Raw genomic sequence first — 27202 nt, 5'->3', positions numbered from 1 at the left:
AAGAAGAAAAAAAAAAAAAGAGGGAGCAGACTCAATTTATTAAAGATGGAATGAGGCTTGTAATGGGAAACCTTAAAAGAAATAAAATTTTAATATAGCGTGTACACTTTGTACAATCCTAAGCATATAAATGTGTACATTTAATTCTCAAAACAACCCTATGTGGTAATATTATTCCAATTTTACAGGTGAAAAAACTGAGGCACTGAAAGATTAAGTTTGACTGAGATTTCATGGGTAGGAAGTGACAGAGCTAGAATTTTCTAAAAAATGTTTTTATTGATTTCAGAGGAAGAGATAGAAACATCAATGATGAGAATCATTGATTGGCCACCTACTGCACGCCCCCTACTGGGGATTGATCCCACAACCCAGGCATGTGTCCTTGACTGGAATCAAACCCGGGACCCTTCAATCCGACATTCTAACCACTGAGCAAACTAGCCAGGGCCAGAGCTAGGATTTGAATGAGGCATTTTTAATGCTGGAGTTCATGTCCTGAACCACAATGCTGGAACCGTAATTCTGACCATGGCAATCAAGACAAAAGAGGATCACCCAGGTTTCAGTGTGAAGAATGAGTTGTTTCGTGGACACATTTTTTTTTACCTTAAGTTTAGAGAGAAGGCCGTTAGGCATGTGGGGGTTGGGAGTTCTTTGTTCTGTGACGCAGTGATGACATCAACATAAACTGCCACTAGGCTGAGAAAAATGGACTGGCTGCTAGAGGGCTTGCTTGGGGCTGAGGGGGACAAGGGGCTTCTCTGGGGCCAGCTGACCCATTCCCTCGCCTGCAGACACTGTGGCAGCAGTTGCCTCCAGAGTACAGGGAATATAGTGATACTATTCCTGTTCATGGTTTGGCAGATCCGGAGGTGGTGGCAACTTGGGAACTGGCGACATCTTCAGCCCTGGTACTCTGGAGACATCATGCAAGGCAAGGTGGGTGACATAGATGTGTAGAGGTCTGAATAACTATTGACGCCACATCTGAATTTTGGTGAGGAATCATTGACATGGATGTGAGCCCAAATAAGTGACTATAAGCCTGAAATGTGAGGCAGAGTGACTGACCACTAGAACTAGATTTGAAGCCAGATCAGTGGTGACTTACCCTAGATGTAGGATTATGTAAGAAATGCTGATCTCCACCGGTGTGCTGGGTAATGGCCATTAACACTGGATGAGTAAATGACTGTTTGGACCACAGATGTGGGGCCAGTTGAGTAAGTGTTCATTATGGACATGGAACAGAGACCGAGAGCTTCATGATACACCTTTTGACTCTGAAAAGGTTGACAGTATTTTTCTCCATTTCCCAGGGCCTATCACTTCTATACCATGTGGCTTTCCTTGGTCATCAGTGGAGGCAGAAGTCGGAGGAGGAAGAAGAGGAAGAAGAAGAGGAGGAGAAAGAGGAAGAAGAGGAGGAGGAAGAGGAGAAAGAAGAGGCGGTATCTCTGGGTCCATTGAAGCCAAATTTTCGTTCCAAAGAAGCTCCTATTGGACAGCGAGCCACCACAGCTCCATCCCAACCATCCTGTGATCCTGAGAGCCTCCACAAGGCCATAGAGACAACAGAGCTAGTACTCAGACAGACCCCAAGCCCTCCTAGATCATTCCCCACCTTTCAGATCCTGACCAACCTGCCTATGAGGCATAAGACATCAGGGAGTGGTCTACAGCAGAGAGAAAGCCAGCTCTTCTGGGGACTCCCTTCTCTGCACAGTGAGTCCTTGGAGGCCATCATCCTGAGTTCAGGTGGCCCCTCTCCCCTGAAGTTACCTGTTGGTCCTTCTGTCTGCTTCAACAAGTTTTCCTTCCTGCATAGGTCCAACCTGCTGTTTCCCCAGTATTGCTCCCTAACCCAGCTTCCTAGCCCTAAAGTCCATACTACAAAAGATCTGGAAGAGATGGCCCCTAATCCTCAGCAACGTCCCTCTCCACTTTCCCCTTCTGTCCCATCACCACCCCTCCATCTTAAGTGCTTTCCCATAGACCACAAAGGAGCCCATTCTGGTGCTGAGGCACATACAGAGTGGCTTCTGTGGCAGAGAGCGGCCCCTCAGGGTTCTGAGGATCAAGCCCTGCACCCGCAGCCTGAACTACAAAGAACCAGACCCTCAAATGTTTCCCCCTCATCTGAGGTCTGGTGGGGGAGGCCATGGGATCCTGGCTTCCCACAACACATCCCAGATCCACTCTCTGACTCTTTGCAGTCTCCCTCTAACTTTCTGGGAGTCCTGACTAGGTTTGAGGCCCCATGGAGGACCATGGTGCAAAAGGAAGACCCCAAAGCCTCTGAGACAGCAATGCTAGTTCCCAGCCCAACCCCAGCCTCTCTGCCAGAACTCCAGGGAGTCAGCCCTAAAGGAGACCTGTATGGAGCTGAGGACCACTGGGAAAACAGAAGACAAAATGAGAATCCTCAGATTTCTGAGCCTCCAATCCTGGTCCCTTTCCAATCTGTAGCCCCCATAACAGAGCCTCAAGGAACTAGACACCTGGAAGTACCCCCTGGATGTGAGTCTCAGTGGAGAACCACAGGACATAAACAGAGTTCTCAAGCCTCTAAGCTACCAATGCCAGTACCTTACCAATCTGATTCTCTGTCAGAACCCCAGAAAGTCAGCTCTGAAGGACCACCTACATCTAAGGACTTCTGGGGAACCATAGAATACACACAGAAGCCTCCGGCCTCTGGGTATCTAATGCCAGCCCCCTGTCCTCCCTCAGACCTCCAGCAAGAACTCCAGAGAGGCAGTCCCCTGGGAGATTTATCTGGACACAAACCTCACTGGGGATGCAGAGGAAATCCACAAGCTTTTGAGCCCCCAGCCTTGGATCTCAACCCAGGATTCTATGGAACCAGCCCTGCATGTATCCCATCAGGATCTGAGACTCTATGGGAAGGCATGCAAAAGAGAGAACATCGTTGGGTCTCTGCAGACTCAGTTTCATCTCCCAGCCTTCCTTCAGCCTGTCTGCTGGAGTCTCTAGGAACAGGCCCCCAGGGAGTCCTATCTAAGTCCAAGGCTTTGGGGGAGACTATGAGGCAGATAGAGAACCTCTGGACCTCTGAGTCTACAGCCCCTTCATCGGGGGACATGAAGCAGAAAAATATCTGTTGTGCTCCTGTGTCCCCATTCTGGGACCCTAGCCCACATCCAAACTCTATGTCAAAGTCTCACTTAAGTGAGCCTATAAGAGACCAAGGGGGGGAAGCATTGGAACAGAAAGAGAACAGCTGGGCCACTGAGCAACCAGCCCTATCTCCCAACACACTTTCTGCTCCTCTAACAGGTCCACACATTGACCCTGAGTTTGTCTGGAGGAATGTGCAACAAAGAGAGAGCCCCCAAGGCCCCAGTCCTCCAATAGTGGATCCCCTGCAGCCAATAAACTGGCCTCCCACCCTAGCTGAAGCTCTGAAGACTGAGCCCAACCAGCCTGGTCTACCCAAGGAAGAGCTTTTCCCAGGAGCTAAGGCACAGGTTCCACACTCCCAGAGAGAGGCTGTCCTAGAGATATCCACCCAGTCTGGGATCCAGGCGTGGCACTGGAGTAGAGAATTAGAACTCAGGCTGAAGAAACTACAGCTGAGCCCTGCTCCCAGATCCCCTGGTCCAAGTCAATCATTTGGCAGTTCCCCTGCCCTGAGCTCCACAACTCCCGGCACTTGGAGACTCTCTTCCTGTTCTTCCCAGCAGACTTATCCCCCCAGTCTGTGCTCCCAGTCTTCAAGCTGTCAACCCCCACAAGTTGAGAGCACAGTGACTCAGCCTGTCCAGGTCTCCCACTGTTATGACTCCCACTCCTCTTCCCATCCTCAGCCACAAGGGTCTGGTAGGGCAGAACAAAGGTTTCAGAAAGAGGAAAGAATGAAGGCAAAGATGGTGGCCCGGGTGGCCCAGGTCTCACCTCAGGGACAATTTGTTCAAATGGAGGCTGATGAGAACTGCCCAGGCTTGAGAGAGCCCTCCAACCCTGAGGTTCCAGTCTCGGTCAACAGACAGAACAAGGCTTCAGTCTTAGCATCAGCCAAAAAGAGAGAGAACCCCAGGAAACCCAAATCAGGAGACCACAGAGGAGGGGATGCAAGATTGGGGTCATCCACAGTTACAGGAAAGCGCCATCCGGCCCAGGCCAGACTAGTGGAGGTCCCTGTAAGCCGACTTCTCCAAAGATCTCGGCACAGGAACCAGCGCTCTCTCAACACTGCTCTCCCCCAGCAGTTTCACTCTAAGGCTGCAGGTCCCCAAGATAAGCGAGGAGCAGAGCTGAGAGCTGGTGATATCCTGATCCCTCGGCACTGTAAGCACTGCTGCCCCTGGGCCCAAATGGAAAAACATCTCTCTTCACCCACACCTCAGCCTCCCCTTAGCAGGGGTCTCCAAAGGATATTTGCCAAGCTCCCAGGTACCCATGGACCCCTGCCCACCAAATCCAGTCAGCATGAGAAAAAAGCTGATAGTACTGGCACCTGAGGGCTGGGGAGACAAGCAGAGGAAATCCTAATAAACTAGCTAAATTAGACAAATCCAACTCATGATTTCTTTGGAGTCTGGGGTACTGGGAATGTCAGTTCCCTATTAACTTCTCCAGCAACTATATTCCCTCAGAATCAGGTCCCTAAAATAGAGAGCGCAGGATTCTGCAAGCTTAACTTTCTTCTCAAGCCCTTCACAGACAGATGATCCATCTGGGATCCACACATCCCTACTCTATGGGGTGAAGCTTAAAGGCCAGGGAGTACAGTCCAGTGCTGCCCTTGAGAAGAACTTCACAGCAAGTGAACAGAAGAAAAATACATCTCTTCACATGAGCACAACTGGTCTTGGTCTCTAGGCAGACCCAGGGTATGCCTGGGTATGGTCCCCTTCTTCACCCGCTCGACCCACAGTTCTCCACACATCTTTCCATCTCTTCTCAGCCCTCTACTCTTATTCTCCGTGGGTCAACTCAACAACCATTCATTCCCAAGGCTACAAAAACAAGTGCCTTTCATGTTTAATGGCCATTTGGATTTCTTCTAGAATTGCCTGTTCATATCCTTTACCCATTTTTCCACTGCTGCACTATTTGTTGGATATTGTACTCGCTTTCTGCTGCTGCCATAACAAACTACCACAAAACAACACAGATTTACTTCGTCAGAAAAATAAAATCAAGGGGTTGACAGGGTTGCATTCTTTTCTGTAGGCACAGGGCAGGATTCATTCCTTGTCTTTTCTGGGTTCTAGAAGGAGCCTTAGCTACTGGGCCTCTTTCTCCATCTTCAAAGCTAACAAAGGCTAGTTCTCATATCATATCAATCTGCTCTCTATTGCTTCCCTCTTCCACTTGTAAGGACACGATAAATACTTGGTCCCACCTGGATAATCCAAGATACTATTCCCATCTTAAAGTCAGTTGGTTAACAACCTTAATTCCATTTACAGCCTTAATTCCCTTTTCCATGTAAAATAGCATATTCACAGGTTGCAGGGATTACGACATCGGACATCTTGGGAGAGCCATTATCCTGCCTACCACAACCCATTCTGTATAGCACAGTTATTTTCTCCCAATCTGTGGCTTATTTTCTAATTTTGTTTAAGGTGATTTTTACTCTACCAAAGATCAAAAAAAAATTTTTTTTAATGTATTTTATTGATTTTTTACAGAGAGGAAGGGAGAGGGATAGAGAGTCAGAAACATCGATGGGAGAGAAACATCGATCAGCTGCCTCCTGCACACCCCCTTACTGGGGATGTGCCCGCAACCAAGGTACATGCCCTTGACCAGAATCGAACCTGGGACCCTTGAGTCCGCAGGCCAACGCTCTATCCACTGAGCCAAACCTGTTAGGATCAAATTTTTTTTTTTTTTAAATATATTTTATTGATTTTTTACAGAGAGGAAGGGAGAGAGATAGTTAGAAACATCGATGAGAGAGAAACATCAATCAGCTGCCTCCTGCACATCTCCTACTGGGGATGTGCCTGCAACCCAGGTACATGCCCTTGACTGGAATCGAACCTGGGACCTTTCAGTCTGCAAGCTGACGCTCTATCCACTGAGCCAAACCGGTTTCGGCCAAAATTTTTATATAATACAATTTACCAACGTTTTCCTTCAGTGGCTTCTAACATATTTTTTTCTGGTACTTATATACATCAACTAGTGGTCTGGTGCACAAAATTCGTGCACTAGGGTGGAGGGAGGTCCCCCAGCCTGGCCTGTGCCCTGTCACAGTGCAGGAGCCCCGCGATCCATCACCCCAAAGGGGTAGGCCCCACCCACCCATCCGGGGCTCCTCAATGGATTGCCCCAAAGAGGTAGGCCAGAGCCAGGGAGGCCTGTGGACCCCCGGCTCAGGCGCACAGAGGCCTCGGCCGTGGCTCCACCCCCTCCCCTGACACTGCAAGTCCCCGCCTACCCGTGCCTGCTGCACAAGCAGCCTCCAGCTGATCAGTCGTTACATATGAGGGTGTCCCAACCATTTGCATATTACTCTTTTATTAGTATAGACTAGAGGTCCAGTGCATGAAATTCGTGCACGGGTAGGGTCCCTAGGCCTGGCCAGCAATCAGGGCAGATCGGGGCCTTCCTTCCCCGAGCTGCGGACTTCCTTCATTCTGCGCCGCCCCCTGGTGGTCACCACACATCATAATGAGCAAACTCCCAAAGGGGCAATTTGCACATTAGCCTTTTATTATATAGGATTAGAGGCCCGGTGCACGAATTCATGCACAGGTGGGGTCCCTCAGGGTGGCCTACGGGGATCAGGCCCCAGCTTGTACCCCCAAGCTCGCAGTCCCTTCTGGCACCCTGCCATGGCCTGGCGCCACCCCCTCACCTGCTCCACCATCCCACCTGCAGGGCACTCTATTGGGGCCAGGCCCCACCACTGTCGCTGTCTGTGGGGCAATCAGGCCCCCACCTGCACTTGCATTGGCCTGGTGCCACCGCTCACCTGCTCCAGCATCCCTCTGCAGTCTTGCTTTTATCTGGGCCCATTGGGGCCAGCAGAACCTCCACTGCCGCCCACTGCTGGCACTGCGTTGCCAACACCTGCCATGTTCCACGTCGCCCCCTAGTGGTCAGCACATGTCATAGAGAGGTCAAACTCCCTGTCAAACAATTTGCATATTAGGCTTTTATTATATAGGATGTTAGGTTAACCTAATTTTTGAGTATGGTAGGCAAAAATTTAACTCTCCCACAAAATAGATGTCCAATTTTACCAGTATAATTAAAAATATATAGAATTCCTTGCCTGGCCGGTGTGGTTCAGTGGTTGAGTCGACCTATGAATCAAATCAGGAGGTCACAGTTTGATTCCAGGTCATGGCACATGCTCAGGTTGCAGGCTTGATCCCCAGTGTGGGATGTGCAGGAGGCAGCCAATCAATGATTCTCTCATCATTGATGTTTCTATCTCTCCCTCTCTGAAATCAATAAATATAAATAAATATGAGTATGATGTCTTAAATCCATTCCATAACCATAGAGTGGTTTGATTCCCGGTAAGGGCACATGCCAGGGTTGTGATCTCGACCACTAGTAGGAGGTGTGCAGGAGGCAGCCGATTAATGATTCTCTCTCATCATTGATGTTTCTATCTCTCTCCCCCTCTCTAAAATCAGTAACATTAAAAAAAAAAAAACTTATAAGAGGAAAAGGTGGAGATTAATGTTATAAAAAGATATAAATAAAGCAGGATGATCTTAGTTTGATTTTAAAACACCACATGTATAGACATACACATTTGCACACATGCACAGAAAAAGACTGAAAAACAGCAACTAAAGATGGTGGTCTCTGATTATTGGGAATATTCATTTAAAAATATGCTTATTATTTTTTTAAATTTTTACAATGCACATTACTGCTTCTATAAAAATAAAAGGTTATTTTGAAAGTGAATTGCTTATGCTGTACACTTGGAATTGTAAGGTAAATTTTGGCTTTTTGACACACACAAAAATGAATCCTCTTAGCACTGAAATCTGACTCACTTCCCTGTCTAAACCCCCAGATATCTTTGGACTGAAGTTCATTCCTGGCATATGAGGGTCTTCATGTGACTTCTGACCCCTTCAAATTCACTCCAGGACTCCCTTGCTAGCCAACCTATGTTTCTTCTGTATTCTCTTCCCTCTGTGCCTTTTGCTAATTGCTCTCCTGCACTTCTCCATGTCAAGTCTCCCACCTTCCTTTAATGCCCAGTTCAGACTACCCTTCCTATCTTGGTTTGGTTTACCCCTCCTTGCAGCCACATAACAATGTGTACCTTGTCGATAGCACTTGCTTCCTGATAGTATGGCAATAAGCCGTTCAAAGAGAGATTCTATGGTCAAGTCCACATTCCCAATCCAGTATTCTCCCCATTCTACAATATTCCCTCTACTCTATATCTGGTTCAGAAAAACGGCCAGTCAGAAGGTACATATTATTCCTCTGTCTCCTCTCACCAATGTCACTATTCTATTCCAAAGCTTTATTTATAACCCAAACCTGAGGGCCTGAGTCCAAAACTCACCACCTGCTGGCTAAGGGTGGAACTGAAAGTCCTTTCTATCTTCCCACCTATTGCCCCCACCACCACTTGAGTCACAAAGACAATGCAATTCTGAATTTCTACTTGACACAGAAATATTTAATGACTCTATACATCTCTAGATAGCTTTATGAAAAATCCAAGTCCTACAGTCTTGTCTTTTTAAGGACTCAGTAGGTTGTAGGACCGGGCAAGAGTAACAAAACATTTAGACCAAATTAATGACCGGCAGGTCAGTGTTCCTCGTGGGCATTGTATAATCACTAGACTCTCACAGCAATTTGTAGGAGCAATATCTTAGATCCAAATGTATCTCAAGATGTTAGACTTATAGTCCCATCTGTGGCACACTGTTGGTCCTGTGTGATGTATTTGATGCCATATTCTTAGTCAAAAACCCATCTTTTAATCATAGCACTTACCCTATGGGAAGAAGTGATTAGTTAAGACTACATTCCAATTTCTTTCTGGGAACACTGTAGGGAAAAGCACAGACTACTGATACAACTTGCCTCTTGGTTTAAGTATGCAGGCTTCTGCAGATGAAAGGTGACAAATAGTCCCTCACTGCTTCTTACAGTTTACAAAGCACTGTCAATCATTGTATCAGAAAGCTACACTGCTATAAGCTCAAGTGCCAGCACTAGAACTAGGCCTCTCACAACAAACCTGATCTTGATTTTTCCTAAGAATCTACAGAGCCTGGCTGGCGTGGCTCAGTGGTTGAGCATCAGCTAATGAACTAGATCACAATTCAATTCTGGTCAGGATACATGTCCAGGTCGAGCCCTCAGTATGGGGCATGTAGGAGGCAGCTAATCAATGATTAGCTCTCATCATTGATGTTTCTCTCTCTCCCTTCCTCTCTGAAGTCAATAAAAATATATTTCAAAAAGAGAATCTATGGAGTTCCAACTATATTCCATATAGACACACTGTGTGACAAGTGAAAACAAAGCAATCATTCCAACACAAATTTCTATTACTTATCTCTACATATTTATGGGGAAATATCACTTGCCTTCTGTTATGCTCCCATAGCTTAATGCAGGGGTACTAAATATCTTTCCCTATCTTTAGCTCTAAGGATAGACTGTCAACCTAGGGATAAGACAGAATGTTCTTATGTTGGTGAAGATTTTCTATCTGTTTAGACCAGATGAGAGCCTGGTGTAAGTACTAAGACAAGCAACACAAATTTGACTGTGAATAATTTTCTCTGCACCATAATCTTTTTTGGGTAAGGCATCATGGTACTGACCCCAGAAGCACTAAATGGTTTATGATGGTAGCTGCTGAAGAATAGTACACTCTATACCTGGATAAAACTATTCAAGCAATCATCTGAAAAAACAGAGCAGGGGAGGATGTTTAATTTAGGAAAAAACACATCCAATACTAGAATTTTGTCTTAGAAAACACTGTTTTTTTTTATAATACAAGTTACATAAAATAAAGGTGGACACAATTGTAAGTGATCCTCAACCAGAGCATGAATGTTTGGGATTTTTAATGCACTAAAAGAACACCCACTTTGAGACAGAGATTCTATCTTTTTGCAACCCTAAGGTTTTTGGAGGGAATCCCAATTCAGTCTTTGGTCAGGAAAGGGGACTCTCTGCAGACCATCCACCTCAAATGTAGGCAAAGGATGCCACCTTGTCCATATCTGGAACTCCATCAGACTATCCTCCATCTACCATGGTCCTAATCCAGTGATACTCAAGACACTGGGGCTAAGCAGCAGTATCATACCAATGTTAATCAAGAGGGGAAGAGAGCAGAATTTTATAGGATTTTACATTGGAAGAATGCCTTGGCAGTGAGGGGTAGCCCAAGGCCCTTCCCAGAAAAAGAAACAGGCACAGGGGCCAGGACTCAGGCTCCATTTTGATCCAACGTTTATTATCCTTTTACAACATGTCATTTTTGGTTTAGAAACTGCTTGTGATTAGTTTTCCAACATTAACTCAAAAGCATGTAAAATAAAATCAACCTACTCTCTATATAAACACCCAGCAACTGTGGCCCTTCATCCTCCTGCCCAGGTTGGGTAGGGGGAAGAAGGGAGGGCTCAAGAAGCACTGAGTGAAGTACAGTTGCTTTACTGTGGGGAGTGGCGGTAGTGCCTTGGTTCCATACCCACACAGGATCCCTGCACTGCCCCCAACTACAAGAGAAATGATGTAGGCCCAAGGCCCAATTCTCTGTTGGTAATTCACTCTCTGCCTCCCAAATGAAAATCGCTTTTATTTTATCGCTTTTGTTTTGTGTTTGTTTTTTTTTTCAACAGAAACCCCTGTCCAGAGTCTGACTGTAGCTAAACTGTTCAGACTGAGGAATGGAACAGGCCGCAGGCGCACCCCTGGTCCCTCCTGGGCAAGCGCCCCCACCCTCAGGGAACAAGGTCCAGCCAGGCCAGCTCGAAGCACACTGGCCATCGTCACTTAGCCATAGAGGTCATCATCATTGTCTTCCGTGTATACACTGCCGCCTGTGCCGCCTCCACTGCCCTGGCTGGGGCCAGCTCCACCCTGGTTTCCTGAAGGGAATCTGTGCACAAAAGCAGAAGAAGGAAAAAAAAAAAAATTAAAGGTAGGGGTTAGGACAGGACCTGTATAGGACTTTCAAAACTACCCCTCCAGCCTCCTTAGGATTCCCACTAACTTGGTTGTGTAATTCCCCAAGGCAATTTAAGCATTCCCCACTGTCGCCTAATTACCTGAAACTGCCAAAGCCCCGACTCTGCTGAAGGGTCTGAGCAAACATCTCGTATTTTCGAATATCATTGTCACTGACAGAACGGCGGGCAAAGCGCATGGCCTCCTCAAAGTGATCTCGGCGGATCTCAGGCACTGGATCATCTTCTTCTACCTCCTGTAGGGTTGGTAAACACAGACCACAAGGGTAGTTAAGGCTCAGCCTGAATCCCTTCCCTGGCCTTCTTGCCCCTCATTACTACAGTAACCTGTTGGTCTTCCTGCCTCTCCAATACAACCTAAGCAAGTCACCAGGCAATCTTTTTTTTTTTTTTTTTTTTTTTTTTAAAAATATATTTTATTGATTTTTTACAGAGAGGAAGGGAGAGAGATAGAGAGTTAGAAACATCGATGAGAGAGAAACATCGATCAGCTGCCTCCTGCACATCTCCCACTGGGGTTGTGCCCGCAACCCAAGTACATGCCCTTGACCGGAATCGAACCTGGGACCCTTCAGTCCGCAGGCCGACGCTCTATCCACTGAGCCAAACCGGTTTCGGCACCAGGCAATCTTAATAAAACTGAATCACTGCCCTGCTTAAAAACCTGTCAGTACATTCTGAAAAAGGCAAAACTGTAGGGACAGAAATCACGTCAGTGGCTGCCAGGGACTTAGGGTAGTAAAAAAAAAAGAAACTGGTTGCCCTGGCTGGTGTGGGTCAGTGGTGAGAGCGTTGGCCCGCAGACCAAAGGGTCTCAGGCTTGCTAACCAGTAAAAGATAGGTAACTGGTTTGCAGGCTCAATACCAATACATGTGTGTGCCTCTCTGTGTTTCTCTTCCCTCTTCCTCCCTCCCTAAAAATGAAAAAAATATCCTCGAGTAAGGATTAACTACACCCCCCCCAAAATAAATAATTTTAAAAAAGAGAAACCGCCCTAGCAGGTTTGGCTCAGTGGATAGAGCGTCGGCCTGGGGACTGAAGAGTCCCAGGATTGATTCCAGTCAAGGGCATGTACCTTGGTTGCAGGCACATCCCCAGTAGGGGGTGTGCAGGAGGCAGCTGATCGATGCTTCTCTCTCATCAATGTTTCTAACTATCTCTCTCTCCCTTCCTCTCTGTAAAAAATCAGTAAAATATATTTTAAAAAAATAAAAATAAAAAAGAGAAACCGGCTAAAGTGGCCCAAGGGAACTTTTTGGGATGACAGAAATTTCTATCTCTACTGTAGTAGTAGTTGTTACAGAACTTATACACATTTGTCAAAGATGTAAACAGTGCATTTTTACTATATGTGGATTATGCCCCAGTAAATCCAAGTTTTAGAAAGAAAATACAGCTAGTTTGGGACAGTGGTTAAAGTGTCGGCCAGCAGAATGAAGGGTCGGTCACATGTTCCATTCCAGTCAAGAGCTCATGCCCCAGTCAGGGTGCGGGAGGCAACCAATCGATGTGTCTCTCTCACATCGATGTTTCTCTTTCTCTGTCTCTCCCCCTCTTTTCCACTCACTCTCTAAAAATCAATGGAAAAAATATTCTTGGGTGAGGATTAACAAAATATAAATAAGAAAAATATCAACGCCTCTGTGTTTACCACATCTGAATTACACCTTACCTAGTGGCCTCACTTTCAGTAACATATGCCCTCTTAAATTTACCCAGGTTTTCCCAATTTTTGTAATCCTACTTAGCAGCAGATTATATGGGCTTATTTTCTTTATTCAAATTGTACTCTCCCTTCAATAACCCAGCTCAAATCCTATCTTTCCCACTGAGAAGCCACTCCAATTGCTGTGAGTTATAAGACTGCTCCCTGCCCTAGCTGGTTTGGCTCAGTAAATAGAGCATCGGCCTGCGGGCTGAAAGGTCCCAGGTTTGATTCTAGTCAAGGGCATATGCTCAGGTTGCAGGCTTGATCCCCAGTACGGGGCATGCAGGAGGCAGCCAATCAATAATTCTCTCTCATCATTGATGTTTCTATTTCTCCCTCTCCCTTCCTCTGAAATCAATAAAAATATATTTTAAAAAAGTAAATAAGCCGAAACCGGTTTGGCTCAGTGGATAGAGTGTCGGCCTGCGGACTGAAGGGTCCCAGGTTCGATTCCGGCCAGGGGCATGTACCTGGGTTGCGGGCATATCCCCAGTGGGAGATGTGCGGGAGGCAGCTGATCGATGTTTCTCTCTCATCGATGTTTCTAACTCTCTATCTCTCTCCCTTCCTCTCTGTGAAAAATCAATAAAATATATTTAAAAAAAAAAAAAAGTAAATAAATAAAAAAGACTGCTCCCTGGGATTAGTTTATCAGTAGTTTTTAAGCTTTTATGGGAGACGAGAGGGATGTCACAGACCCCCTCCAAAAGGTAGAGAAAGCATCCATCCATCCATCCATCCATTTATAATTCCAGATTGAAGTTAATCCTCAGCTACTCTTTCTCTTTGATGCCCTGCTAAATGCCTAAATCGGATGATCTTTTCAAAACCGTACAAGCTTCTAGGGCAGCAGTTGCCAACCAGTGGTCCGAGGTTCGAGGACCACTGGTGGTCTGTAAGGTCCGAAAGGTTGGCGACCGCTGGTTTAAGGAAACCTTTAGAGCTGTGTTCGCAACTGGTGGCCCGTGGACCACTTGTGGTCCCTGAGGTCCGAAAGGCTGGCAACTGCTGTTCTAGGGCATGGTAGGGATTATCCCCCAGCACCCCATGACTGGCACATCTGGGGAAAGGATGCAAACTCACCATGGCTGATGGGTTGGTCTGCCTCTCACGGTCTCGCCTAATCTCACTCTCGATGGATTCACGAATGGCCAGCTTACAGGCACGTTGACAAATCTCTGTCAGGTCAGCTCCAGAGAAGCCATTAGTCATCTTAGCCAGGAACTCCAAATCCACATCCTAAAAGTAGAGTATCTTAGCATTTAGTCTCTCCTCCCATGATACACAAACACCATCTCTGAGCCACCACGGCACTCCCAATTCCAATCTGTCCCATCTTTCACCACTGTTTTATTCCCAATTCTAGATTCTCCTAACACCCTCAAATCTTCCATCTTCCCTTTACAACCCCATCCCAGAAATCCCAATGAAATTTTGTCTGGAAACCAAACAGCACCCCACACTAGCCTGAGGACTCATAGACATCCCCATGGCCCATGATCTTGCACCTGCCTTGGCAACTGGAGACTTGCGCAGGTTGGCCTTCAGGATGGCAACACGGGACTTCTCATCAGGTAGCGGGATATAGATGAGCTGATCAAGGCGGCCAGGTCGCAGGATGGCAGGATCAATGATGTCAGGCCGGTTGGTCGCGCCAATGATAAAAACGTTCTTTTTTGTGGACATGCCATCCATTTCTGTCAGGATCTGGTTAATAACTCGATCAGCAGCTCCACCACCATCTCCAATGTTACCACCACGGGCCTTGGCAATTGAATCCAGCTCATCAAAGAACAGTACACAGGGGGCAGCTTGGCGGGCCTATGGGAGGGACAGATGGACTCAAGCATTAGTACACTGGTCTCTCAGACCTGAGAAGGAAAATAAAGAGACCTTCACTGTTCCAGCTGAGCTGCCAGAATGAGATGTTTTTTAACTCTCCCAAAGAAACAGCATCTATTTCTATCTTGCCTTCAAGCAAGTGAATAGATAGCCCAACTGCTTGTAGCTCACCTTGTCAAATATTTCTCTGACATTGGCCTCAGACTCTCCAAACCACATGGTGAGCAGCTCGGGACCCTTGATGGAGATGAAGTTAGCCTGGCATTCATTAGCAATGGCTTTGGCCAGTAAGGTTTTCCCACAGCCAGGAGGCCCATAGAACAGTACTCCCTTGGAAGGTGTCATGCCAAACTTGAGGAATTTGTCTGGGTGCTCCACAGGATACTAGAAGGGAAAAGAAAGAGGGTTCAGGGATACCTCTACATTTTGAAAGAAACCTAACCAAACAGAAGCCTACCCCTACCATGCCCTGGTTTAAGAACCAGTTTCCCTAGCAGGCTCCTTTAGTGCCTCAGACCTGAGAATAGCAGATTCTTGAATTATTTTCTTAAAATTCCTGCAATGAATGTGCCAACATCCCAAGACTAGCCAGTTCAGTTACCAAGTATTGAAGCAATGACTCATCCTGAACCAAGATACCCTACCTGGACCAGTTCCTGAAGCTCACGTTTCACATCCTCCAGGCCCCCGATGTCCTCCCAGGTTACCTGTGGCACCTCCACCACAGTTTCCCGCAATGCTGATGGGTTGCTCTGGCTCAGGGCCCACTAAAAAAAAAAAAAAAAAAGTAAAATAGGAAATGAAATTTGCAAGGGAAGGCATGAAAGTGCACATGTGTGGACCCAAGAGGGCAGTGCAGTCCTTACCCGGAAGTCATCCATAGTTACTGCCAGGGAGTTCATGACCTCAGCATCAATGGTTTCATCCTCTAGGTCAATAAGGTCCATCTTCTTGCGGATGGCTTGCAGAGCAGCCTCCGAGCACAAGGCTGCTAGGTCAGCACCCACATGCCCGTGAGTCTCATTGGCTACCTGCAGAGAGAAACTCTACTTACTATACTGTCTCTAAGACCCGGCTGCTTTAAGGGGTAAAAGACAACAGAATCCTAGTCCCTTCCCCTGATTCCTATTTCTGGGTCCTCCCAATTACTAGAAGACATACTAGCAGTCCTTTCAGAGGCTAGATTTAAGTATTCAAACCTAGACTTGGGGCCTGGAAATAAAGCTGCCCTCAAAATTCTGGTTTGCTCTAATACAATGTCAACCAAGAACATGCCAATTCCAGTTTCCTGGACTCAATCTCAAATCACTTCCTTTTCTCTGCCCCAAAATCAGAATCAGTCTCCTCACATCTTAAGTTTATATTCCTAGACAGTTCCCTTCAACTGCTTGGAAATAGATATCTAAAACTCCTGGTCAGCTCTCATCACTACTCCACCTGTTCCAGGTCCACATCATCTGCCAGCTTCATGTTCTTGGTATGGATCTGAAGAATTTCCAAGCGTCCTGTAGCATCAGGGATTCCAATATCTACCTCCCTGTCAAAGCGACCTGTGGGACAATGTGTGAATTTACACAGGGCTTATTTCTGGTCCAAAGGGAAGAAGGGATAGGCCTAACGTGACCAACCATCCTAATTTACACCCAGGACTGTTCTGACGTTAGCACTCAAACTCCCATGTGTCCAACGTCCTGAAAAACCCTTCCGTTTCAGGCATACCAGGATGGCTCAGACAGGGCATGAAGTCAGGGAAAGGACAGCTGGGCCCTTTCACTACAAAGAGCTTCAAGAAATGAGCAGGATTAGATGATTTAGATAAATGCAGATGTGGGATTAAAAAGATTATAAACAAAGCCCGGCTCAGTGGTTGAGCACTGACCTATATGAACCAGGAGGTCATAAGTTCGACTCCTAGTCAGGGCACATGCCTGAGTTTTGAGCTTGATTCACAGTAGGTGGCCTGCAGAAGGCAGTTGATCAATGATTCTCTCTCATCACTGATGTTTCTTTCTCTCTCCCTTCCTCTCTGATATCAATAAAAAAAATTTTTAAAAAGGAAAAAAAATTAGCCAAGTAGAGTTATGACCTCCCTATGAGCAAGGACAGAGTTTAAAGAAATTTGGGGTCCTTACCAAATCGCCGTAGGGCTGGGTCAATGCTGTTAGGTCTGTTAGTTGCTGCCATGACGATCACATGTGCTCTCTGCTTAAGGCCATCCATAAGGGTCAACAACTGTGATACAATGCGCCGTTCCACCTCCCCATGGGTCTGTCAGGACAGGATATCTGGTCAGAGTGAAGTCAAGACCTTTCAACCCCCCACTAATCCCCTGGGTTAAAGCCCTACTTTTTCTCTTTTGGGAGCAATGGCATCCAGCTCATCAATGAAGATAATAGCAGGAGCATTCTTCTCAGCCTCCTCAAAGGCTTTACGAAGGTTGCTCTCAGACTCGCCAGCCAACTTGCTCATGATCTCAGGACCTGAAAGGATTCAGAATAGAGTCAATGACAAACTATATCCTTCCTCATTCCCAAATGAAAGCAGATATTTTGTTTACTAAGACCAGAGACAGGTCCTGGATGAGAAGATGGTAGATAACTTCTGCCTACTTTTTCACAGACTCCATTAGCCACTATCCCAGGATAACCAAGAGGCCAGACTGGAGAGAAACCAAGGGACCTAGGACACTTGTCTCACAGTTGAGCTGAAAGTGTGAAGATGATAGAAGATGCTCTAGGACCTCTTGGCCAGAGCAGAAGCAGCACACCAGTTGGACCTCTAACAGCTAAATAGCATTCTTTAAGATCTAGTTGACCTTCCCCCAAACCCTCTATAATAAATAAATGTTTTCAGCCTGTCTATAATCCTTCTCAAAGAGGGATATATTGGGGACACAAGAGGAAAATATCTTTCCCTTGTTGCTTGTCTATAATGCATCCCAGCAGAAAAAAACATGCTGAAGTGTACACAAGAGCATGTGTGCAAATGAATGTGTCCATGATTTTATCCAGCTCAGGAGACTGGGTCATGCTAAGCTCAGAATTACGTCCAGCCAAACTCACGGTGAACCAAGTTTCCTACCATTGATCAAAAAGAAGAAGGCCCCCGTCTCATTTGCAACAGCTCGAGCAATCAGAGTCTTCCCGGTCCCAGGAGGTCCATAGAGCAGGATTCCCCGAGGAGGCTGAGGACCAGTACAGAGAATATAATTAGGTTCTGACTCCCACTTTCTCCCAACCCCATCCAGCCTAACATGGCTTAAATAGGGTTTTACTGAGGGTGAGGATCACAGCTCAACCCTGATACAAGTAAATTGAGTCCTTAGCCATAGCTGCTGGAAAGACAGCCTACTTTAGGCCACACTCACTCCCCTTATCAGAAGAGAAAATACTGATAGAAGGCTGACATCTATGATTATAACTTGCACTAGAAGCCCAGTGCAAGAAAATTCATTGGGGGGGGGGGGGGTCCCCTCAGCCTGGCCTGCACCCTCTCCAGACTGGGACTCCTTGGGGGCAGTTGGACATCCCTCTCACAATCCAGGATTGCTAGCTCCTAACCATTCATCTGCCTGCCTGATCGCCCCCTAACCGCTCCCCTGCTGGCCAGATCGGCCCAACTCCCTCCCCTGCCAGCCTGATCGCCCCGTTTGGCCCCCCCCACCAGCCTGATCTCACCCCAAACTGCTTGCCCCCCCACTGGCTTAATCACCCCTAACTGCTTGCTCCCCTGCCAGCCTAATCACCCCTAACCATCTCTGGCTCAGCCCCCACCACCGTGGCTTTGTCTGGAAGGAAGTCGGACATCCAGAAGATGTCCAGTCGATCTGGTCTAATTAGCATATTACCCTTTTATTAATATAGATTATTAGTATAGATAGAAAATAAAGGGCGGAGAAAACCAAGAAACTAGTGCAATTGAGTCTAAAGATCCTGGCATTAGACAAAAGCAAATGGCCATTAGTCCAAGAGCTTGACTTTACAAGGGCTAAGGACTAGCTTACTCAAAAGAGTGTTGCCAGAGCCGGGCCAGCACGGCTCAGTGGTTGAGTGTGGACCTATGAACTAGGAGGTCACAGTTCGATTCCTGGTCAGGCATATGCCCAGGTTATGGCTCAATCCCCAGTCTGGGGTGTGCACAGAGTGGCCAATCAATGATTCTCTCTCATTACTAATATTTCTATCTCTCTCTCCTTTCCTCTCTGAAATCAATAAAAATACATTTTCAAGAAAAAGTGTTGCCAGAGACTCAATCCCTTCAGTAATCACAACCCTTCAGGATTTATTATGTTAGAATCCTTTTCCTTACCGCCAATCCCAAGTTTTCCTCTTTGAAGCTGTCTTTTCTGTGGCCTCATCCACAGGCAACACATGGGAAGTGCCCACACAGAAGATAGAGTTATTTATATGGTGCATACTAGGGGAAGGGGTAATAATTTCATCTTCAGTATATCCCATGACATGGAAATGGTTGGGAAGTTCCTTTCTAGACCAGCAGTTCTCAAATGTTTTAGACTCAGGACCCTTAACACACTGCAAATTTCCTTAACTTCTACTTCCATTGGGCAACACTCTTCTAGACCAGTTAGCAAACTATGGTGAGATATGTTTTTATAGAGTTGATAAGAATAGCTTTTACATCTATAAAGTTATTTTATATATGTAATATATATATTCATCATCACCCCAGACTATATCCCGCAGAGTCCCAGATGCTCACCTTCACACCAATTGCCTTAAATAGGGCAGGATGTCTTAAAGGCAGCTCCACCATCTCTTTTATCTGAGCTAGCTGTTTCCTGCAGCCACCAATGTCATCATAGCCTACTTCATTCAAGGACTCTTCCTCATCCTGAATATGGAGGAGACAAAGGAGAAGGCAGGGATATTATTATCAGCAAAAGCACAGTTTCTTCAAATCCTTCCACAATCTGGTGTGGGAAAATCTGCTGTAATTGAAGACTCTCCTCTAAGAGGACTATGCCTCAGAGAACGACTCAAAATCCCAAGGCAAAGATTTCTAGCACAGCTTTTCCCTCTCACACTATCCTCAGTCTTACTGGGAAGGGCTCACCTAAGACCTGAAGCTAGAATTTCTGGTAAATGGAAATTCCAGCTCCATCATCAGCATCACGTCTTCAAAATATAGTCCAACTACCTAGATCCTTTTGGTTCAAACTAGATTTCTTAAATTACTGGTATCAGATACTTCTAAGAAACACCTAAGCCCAGAAATGAAAAACTGGGAGGTTTCCCACCTCTGCAAGAAGCTTAGTTCCAAAGAGCACCCTATCTTGATAACCACATGACTGTCCCACTGAATATCATATAGTCCAGTATTGGGACCAGAAAGAGGACTCACCTCTCGTTTGATAGGTTCCCCTTCACAGTGGATCACTGTGTCTGGAGCAACAATGCAATAAGGGCTGGGATCTGTCTCCACTACTTTGAACTCCACAGCACGCATTCCACCCCGGACAAGGAAAATGTCTCCTATGAGAACAATCAGCACGAGGACAGTTAGAGGTGTGAACTATAAGACTAAGGGAGAATTATTCATCAGAACCTGGAGTCTAGAATTCCAAATTCACTAGATATTGTCCCCACCCCCCATAATTCTGTTAAACATCAGGCAAAAGAAGAAAAGCTAGCCTGTGAAGTTTCCTTCTGACTGTCAAGAGGGACAGTGAATAATTTGATGTGCCAGAAGCCCATAAGGTTTTGACTTCTGGGGTTTTACAACACCCACCAATGGTAGAGCTGTGCTAAACATTAAATACTCTGGACTGTAGCACAGCCAAAATCGCCCAGAGATTTAAGAAAAGATAGTTTACTCTCCTGGAGCAGGGAGTGGGAATGGGATAACAGGGGAGGGGAAAGGAGGGCAGGGGGAAGGAGAGAATACACATGTATACACACATATGAGACAGAGACAGATGTTCTAAGGTTGACGAGTACTCCCACAAACAGCCATCCTTAAGCTCAGTCTCTAAAATTGTCTCTCACCTTTCCGGATAGGTCGATAAGCTTCCAGGAAGTATGGCTTAAGGTATACCTCAAAGAGATTGCCAGTGATACCTTCCACTGTGTCATCGATGGGTAGCACATGGATACGTTTGCCATACTTCACATCAGGGCATGGCTGGATGCTGAGGATGACAAGCAGACTCCACATTACCAACCACACTGCAGCCCCAATCACTGGGTGTCCGATAGGGCCTGGCACAGAGAGCTGATGGCGAGCGAAAGAGAAAAGGCAGGGATGGCTTTAGGTGAAGAGAGGCAGGATAGAGTGGGAATGAGGACAAAGGAACAGCCAAGCAGAACTAAGAAAGGTCACACTCAGGAAAGGGTAGAAGTCATTAGCAGGGCTGCCCGCTACCAATCAATGAACTAAAAGGAAGACCCACATATCTGGAACCCCTACAAAGAAGACAGGAGAGATAGTCTTCAGTGAGAGAGATCCAAGGATGACCCATTCTGGATATTGGTGACCCAATATTGAAAAGGGAGGTCTTAGCCTGTTAAGCGCCAGGGTCAGAGAAATAGAAATGAAAAAATAATCTCAAGTCAGGTGGTCAGAGCACCTTGAGAAAAGTGACTAAGCCCCTCTATGGAGGAAAGCTACACGAAACCGAGAATCTATAAAAAAAGAATCAGAAGTCTGATATTCATGGCCAGTTAACAGGTGGTTGGGTAGCAGTAGCTAAAGATGACTCCAAAGTTAAGTCCAAAATCACTCAGACGGCAGCTATCCTGGGGTTAGCTCAAACTATGCTTCTCTCCTAGATTAATTTGGATCCTTAAAAAGACCTGCTAGAAGTTCCACTTCCACACCCACTCTCCCACCTCATTTGAGCCCTAACACAAATCATTAATCTAACACAGTAGTGACGTTATTTGGCAGATACACACCCTCAAATGGCATCATAAACCAGGATCTAAGGTGTGATAAGTTATATGTCTTATAGAAAATAATAAAAAAAAAAAGGCATTAAAAAAGTCATAGAAATGTTTAAAGTCCCAAGAAGGCAAAACCAAAGCCTAAAGCCAATTCTGATACATAAGTCTTTCCATGGTTAGGAGGCTTCTGATACCTGCAGCTGCCAAGGCCTTCATAGGGGTCCTGCCTATAAGGCAGGCTATCTCTGGCCTCCCATCCCTGAGGGGCCAAGAACCCCACACACACCTGATAACATCCCCTAGGCGTACGCGAAGGTTATTCCGAACAACTCTATTCATTCGAATCTTCTCATCAGAACATGTGTCATCAGAAAGCACAATGCACACAGCTTCCCGCCTCTTCTTTCCTTTCAGCAAGACTGTATCACCTCGGAACAACTGCAGCTCATCCATCTTGGGCTGAGGAAACAAGGTTAAGGCCTTTGGGTCACTGGGCCAGGGGGTAAGCAGCAGCCCTGGAGGTTGGGATTCCCAGTAAACCCCATTCTATTTGTGGTCACTGCAAGAAAAATGAGAAAAGAATCCTGGGAAAAACCCTCAGGTTAAGTGAAATAAGGAAAGACCGGACTGTGGACCTAACTTACCTGGGACAAGGACACCACACTGTTGTCCTCATTGATGGCTTCATCGACAATTAACCGATTGGGACGATTCTTTTGTTTAAGAATGGCTGTTGATAAGTCATCACCTTTTGAACTAGAAAGATAAAATGAAGTCAGTCCCATACGCCAATCTCGGGGACCCACCAATTTCTAAAATGCACACTTGAAAAGAAATAGTAGATGAAGTGGAAATTCAGCCAAGGTCATGAAGAGTAATACCTAGCACATATTACAATTCCCATTCCAGTAGCTCTTGGATGCTAGTATGCTAGCTATAAAGTCCAAGGATCAAAAAACTATGGGGTAAGGGGTGGGGAGGGAAGGGTAAGAGATCAACCAAAGGACTTGTATGCATGGATATAAGTATAAAGAATAGACACAGACATGAGGGCATGTGCTGGGGGATGGGGGTGGCCGGGGAGAGGTCAATGGGGGTTGGGATGGGGGGTGGGGGAGAAGAAGACCTATGTAATACTATATGCAACACTTTAAACAATAAAGAAAAAAAACAACTATGACCTAAAAAGATGAAATACAAGTGGAGATTAAGTACAATTACAGAAATGAAAACAGTCCTAGGATAGAATAGTGGCTAAGAGGAGAGGCTTGTAGTCAGACCTGCTGGGTCTGAATTCCAACCCTGCCATTACTTAACTTTGATCTTGGCCAAGTTATTTAATCTCTTTGGAAGTTGATTTCCTAATCTGTGAAATGGGGATATAGTAGTATACACCTCAGGATTATTATCCTAAGTAAGATAACGAATGCAAAATGTTCAACACAATGCCTGGCACATGATATTAATGGTCACTACGACTAATTAGCACTGCAAAACAAAGCACAATCCCTTTCTTTATTAACCCCCCCCCCCTTTTTTTGGTAAAAGAACATTTATTTATAAAATCACAGAGGTAGAAAAAGTAATTTCTATAAGAAATGGGTTTAGGAAATAAGTTATAGAGGTAAAGGAAGGGCCCTTGGATGCTTGGGAGTGAGGAAGCTAATGGTATCGTTCCTGAGGGCAAAGGGAGAGAGAAGGGTAAGGGAAAGGCAAAGAATGAAGTTAGCTAGACAACTTCTCTTAGGACTCAGTGAGGCCCCAAGTACCACCAAGCAAGGCTGGGGACAATGAAGCAAAATTAGCACTACCCTCCTTTACTGGCTAAATCTGCTGAGTGCCAGAGCTTTCTATATACCACAGAAATGTCAAACTTAAATACCATCATAGTTAAAAAAAAAAAAACACACACACACACACACAAACAGGAACAGATCTGGAACCTTCAGAAAGAGGGCTAAGCTCAAATGGTAATCTCTGTAGACACACAACTCCACAGAGTTGGTTCAAATGTCAAAACCACCCAGCTAGAGTGGCTCAGTTGGTTGAATGTCATCCTGTGCACCAAAAGATTGCCTGTTCCGATTCCCAGACAGGGCACCTACCGGAGGCAACTGATCGAAGCTTCTCTCACACTGATGTTTCTCCCTCCCTCTCACTAAGCATGTCCTCAGGTGAAGATTTAAAAAAAAAAAAAAGTCAAAACCAAGAAATGCTGAGACATGGAACAAATCCAAATCCTTTTCTCCTAAATCAAGGTTGCTTGAGTCTAAACCACTTTAAACTATCCAGTTTCGCGCTGGTCAGTGATGCTCAGTGGTTAGAGTGTGGTTGACCTGTGCACCAAAAGGTAGGTTCCATTCCCAGTCAAGGGCAGGTACCTGGGTTGCAGGTTCAATCCCCACCCCAGTTTGGGCACATGCAGGAGGCAAACAAGCCATGTGTCTCTTTCACTTTCACATCAATGTTTCTGTTTCTCTCTCTCCCCCAACTTCCCCCCTCTCTAAAAAAAAAAAAAAAAAAATCAATGGAAAAATACCCTCGGGTGAGGATAAACAAAAAATAATACTGTCCAGTTTCAATTATTTCCTGGGCACCAATTTTTTAACTAGCTTATCTCCAGCCTTCACTAACTCAATTAGGTGGGCTCTCCCCCTTTGAAGAACTACCTCCTCTTAGTAAGGCTCAAGAAAACATGTGCCTTACTAATAGGGAGACCAGATAATGGAGGAAGTGAAGAAATACATAAAAAAAGAATGTTTTCCATGGATTATTTCTCCATTCAACAAATTAAGGAGTATATGTATTATATGCCAGGCACTGTTCTGGGATCCAGGGACTTATCAGTCAACAAAACAAGACAAAATAGTATTCCTATTAGAAATGTCTTCACAACTTGCAAGAAAAGAGATCCCTATGCTCCAGAATACCTGCTGTGGAGTTATGGGGTTTTTACATATTTGGGTCCAGATATACCCAAGAGAAATACAAATCCCATTCTCTAATATAACTGCGAATTTTCTGCTGATCCTCTTACACAGGTTGCATCTTTAATCATCACCTTTAAACTAGTTTCCAAGAGTGGAGTTTCCTAGGCTTAAACTTGCCTCCCCAAACCCAAAAGTGTGGCACTTTGGGCATAAGCTGCAGAGTAGACAAATTTTCCCAATCCTTACCCTGGAGGGCAACCATGGTCAATGTGACATCTGAGGGCAATTTAGACTCATCAATTCTCCCTCACACTTCAAAATACCCTCCAAGGGCTGCCCATCTTCCTGCTTAACCTATAGAACTGGTACTGAAAAAAAAATACTGTTGCCTCTAATCATCGGTTTGTGTTTTAACCCAAGGCTACATTCTAAAAATACCTCCAATCTGCCTACCATTCCGGACCCTGGCATTGGAGATGAGTGGTATACTCTTCCCTTAACAGGGAAGGGGAACATCCGGCCTGAGGGCCATAAGGCCCAAGAAATCATTTGGTCGGGCACGGCCAAGGCATTAGGGGTGAGTTAATTAAATGTTTGACCAAATATAGCAGGCTAATCTTTCAGGTGGTAATTTTGTATGGCCCAGAAATGGTATTATACATCCAAATAGCTGTTGACAGAAAAATGGTTCCCCACCCATCTTAAGATAAAGATCTTTAATCCCACATCTATCTACTGAGATAAAAGGAAGGAAGGTCTAAAAGAGAGAATTCAGCCTGAACATCACCCAACAGCAGTCCTGGAGGCTCTGTGGAGACACCACCTATTGTCTGCTGCATGAGTCAGGCCCTTTCCAGAATCCCAAAGGACCACAACTTGGAGGGAGTTCAGGTTCGAGTCATCGAGACGATGACCTAGGGATTGGAAACCATCTCTGCTGGCAGGTTCCAATAATTTTGGATTTTTAGTTTTGAAAACAAACGACTGGATAACGTAAATTTTAAGTATTACTAAGTGGACCTTTTAAATAGATGACTGAGTAATACTTCATCTAGATTCAGAAACTCGAAAATAAAGGAACACACCAAAAACAAATTCTTTTTGAATCAGGAAGGTGATTTGCATAGAGGAGTTTCCATAGGATGGCGGTGTCTCCTGCCTTCCCCCCAGTAAGTAAAGCTCTTGATTCTAAATTCAGTGGACAGAGGGGCCAGGTTTTATCTGATGCTTTCCTCCGGGTGCAGGGCCCAGGATTTCTCAACACAGCAGATTTGGGGGCGCGGAAACCGTGTGTTTTGGGAGAGTTAGAGCAACTCTAACCTACACACACACCACGAAGGCTGAAATCTAGGAAGGCCTAGAAAATACGAACTCATATTCGAACGTTTTGCAATATATAGTAAAGAAAGAAAAAAAGTGCCTTTCTCCCCGCGCCTATTTCATGCCATCAAGGGAAACTGACTCAAGCTTTCTCCGGTGAGCAAGGCCAGAGGCGAAACGCAGGGCCCACTCTCCCCCTCGCTACTCCGGGGGCGCAGGATGCCAACCGCGGCCCGGGCGGACTCGGCACTTGGGAGCCGAGAGCTTCCCTGAGCTCGCCGGGCCCCCCCGCTACGGCCTCCGCCTCCGGGTCCGGGTCCGGCTCCGAAGGCCTTCCCGGGGCCCAAAGTCCACGCCCACCGGGCCCAGTGAGGGCGTTGGGGCCTGCTCTCTCCCGGCACCAAAGGCCTTCCGCGGGTGGTAGGCCGAGTCGCAGGGGGGTCGGGGGCGCTCCCGGCCCCAGGGCTCCGCGCTGGCAGTGTGGGCCCGCAGACCTCACTGGGCCCCGCATGGCCGTTCCAAGGGAGACAATCAGGTCGGCCGGGCCTGCATGACACAGCACGATCTGGCCCAGGCCCCGACCCGGGCCCAACGCAAACCCCGCCTAGGGGGCGCACGGGTGCGTAGCGTGGCCCAGCCGGCCCCTCCTTCGCTCCCGTCCTCTCGTCTCCTTCCTTCCATGCCTCCCTCTTTCCCGGTCTCCTCCGCTTAGACGCGCCCACGGCCAGGCCCAGCCGGGCCTACCCAGCGCTGAAGGGACCCCCGGTGCGCGCCCCCGCGGCGAGCGGGCGGGCACGCGCACACACACTCACTCCGCTCCGGAGGCCATGGCGCGTGCCTCTCCCGGCCGGCGGCTGTGGCAGCCCAAGGGTAACGGCTACGAGGGGTGGCGGGAGACCGTCTGGACCCGGGCTCGGCTCTCCCGGGCGGGGTGGCGAGCAGCGACGACAAACCCGCAGGCAGCCTCCCTGTCGCTTCCTCCCAGCGGTACCCGTGCGGTGGGCGGGCAGGAGACGTTGGCTCCTGATCCGCGAGGAGGCAGCAGCAGCGACGACTCGAACGACGGCTACAGACGCTTCACTGAGACTGAGCCGAGAAGAGCCGAATCATCGGAAGAAGAGGTACGCTCACCTCAGCCAATCAGCGCCTGCCCTAGGGACTCCCGCCCGCCTCTCGGCGCCTCTCCCCAGCAACCCACGGACCAGAGCCAATCAGAAAATTCGCTTTGTCCTGGCTCCCGCCTCAAGTATGCATCGCCACGTCAATTGGCTGCAACGCTACGCTTCCTCGACGGATTGGTATTCTCAACCAAT

The 27202-nt window shown here is 46.7% G+C and overlaps 2 protein-coding genes across 3 annotated transcripts; one reads left to right on the top strand and one right to left on the bottom strand.

Moving 5' to 3' along the window:
- The first annotated feature begins 610 nt into the window (after nucleotides 1-610).
- Nucleotides 611-5658, top strand: CUNH9orf131 (chromosome unknown C9orf131 homolog). The gene is made up of 2 exons (XM_036330491.1): nucleotides 611-942; nucleotides 1323-5658. Exons 1-2 carry the CDS (start codon nucleotides 712-714, stop codon nucleotides 4485-4487), a joined length of 3396 nt encoding a protein of 1131 aa, XP_036186384.1. The 5' UTR covers nucleotides 611-711; the 3' UTR covers nucleotides 4488-5658.
- A 4765-nt stretch (nucleotides 5659-10423) lies between these two features.
- On the bottom strand, nucleotides 10424-26986 carry LOC118667356 (valosin containing protein). Of its 2 annotated transcripts, XM_036330485.1 has the most exons (17): nucleotides 26702-26986; nucleotides 22284-22395; nucleotides 21926-22098; nucleotides 20743-20885; nucleotides 20099-20229; nucleotides 19457-19588; nucleotides 17819-17921; nucleotides 17084-17217; nucleotides 16870-17005; nucleotides 16175-16287; nucleotides 15604-15768; nucleotides 15382-15504; nucleotides 14909-15121; nucleotides 14408-14716; nucleotides 13979-14134; nucleotides 11268-11422; nucleotides 10424-11098 (listed from the first exon to the last, which is right to left on the bottom strand). In XM_036330485.1, the coding sequence occupies exons 1-17, from the start codon at nucleotides 26716-26718 to the stop codon at nucleotides 10993-10995; spliced, it is 2421 nt and encodes an 806-aa protein (XP_036186378.1). In that variant the 5' UTR covers nucleotides 26719-26986; the 3' UTR covers nucleotides 10424-10992. The 2 variants fall into 2 exon arrangements, with proteins under 2 accessions (XP_036186378.1, XP_036186379.1); XM_036330486.1 differs by lacking the exon at nucleotides 26702-26986 and having other exon boundaries at nucleotides 21926-22198; nucleotides 22284-22392.
- Between the last annotated feature and the right edge of the window lie 216 nt (nucleotides 26987-27202).

Source organism: Myotis myotis, unplaced genomic scaffold (genome assembly GCF_014108235.1).
Source record: "Myotis myotis isolate mMyoMyo1 unplaced genomic scaffold, mMyoMyo1.p scaffold_m19_p_12, whole genome shotgun sequence".
Lineage (NCBI taxonomy): Eukaryota > Metazoa > Chordata > Mammalia > Chiroptera > Vespertilionidae > Myotis > Myotis myotis.
The sequence above is the reverse complement of the archived record's forward strand: the minus strand, read 5'-3'. Positions and strand labels throughout refer to the sequence as shown.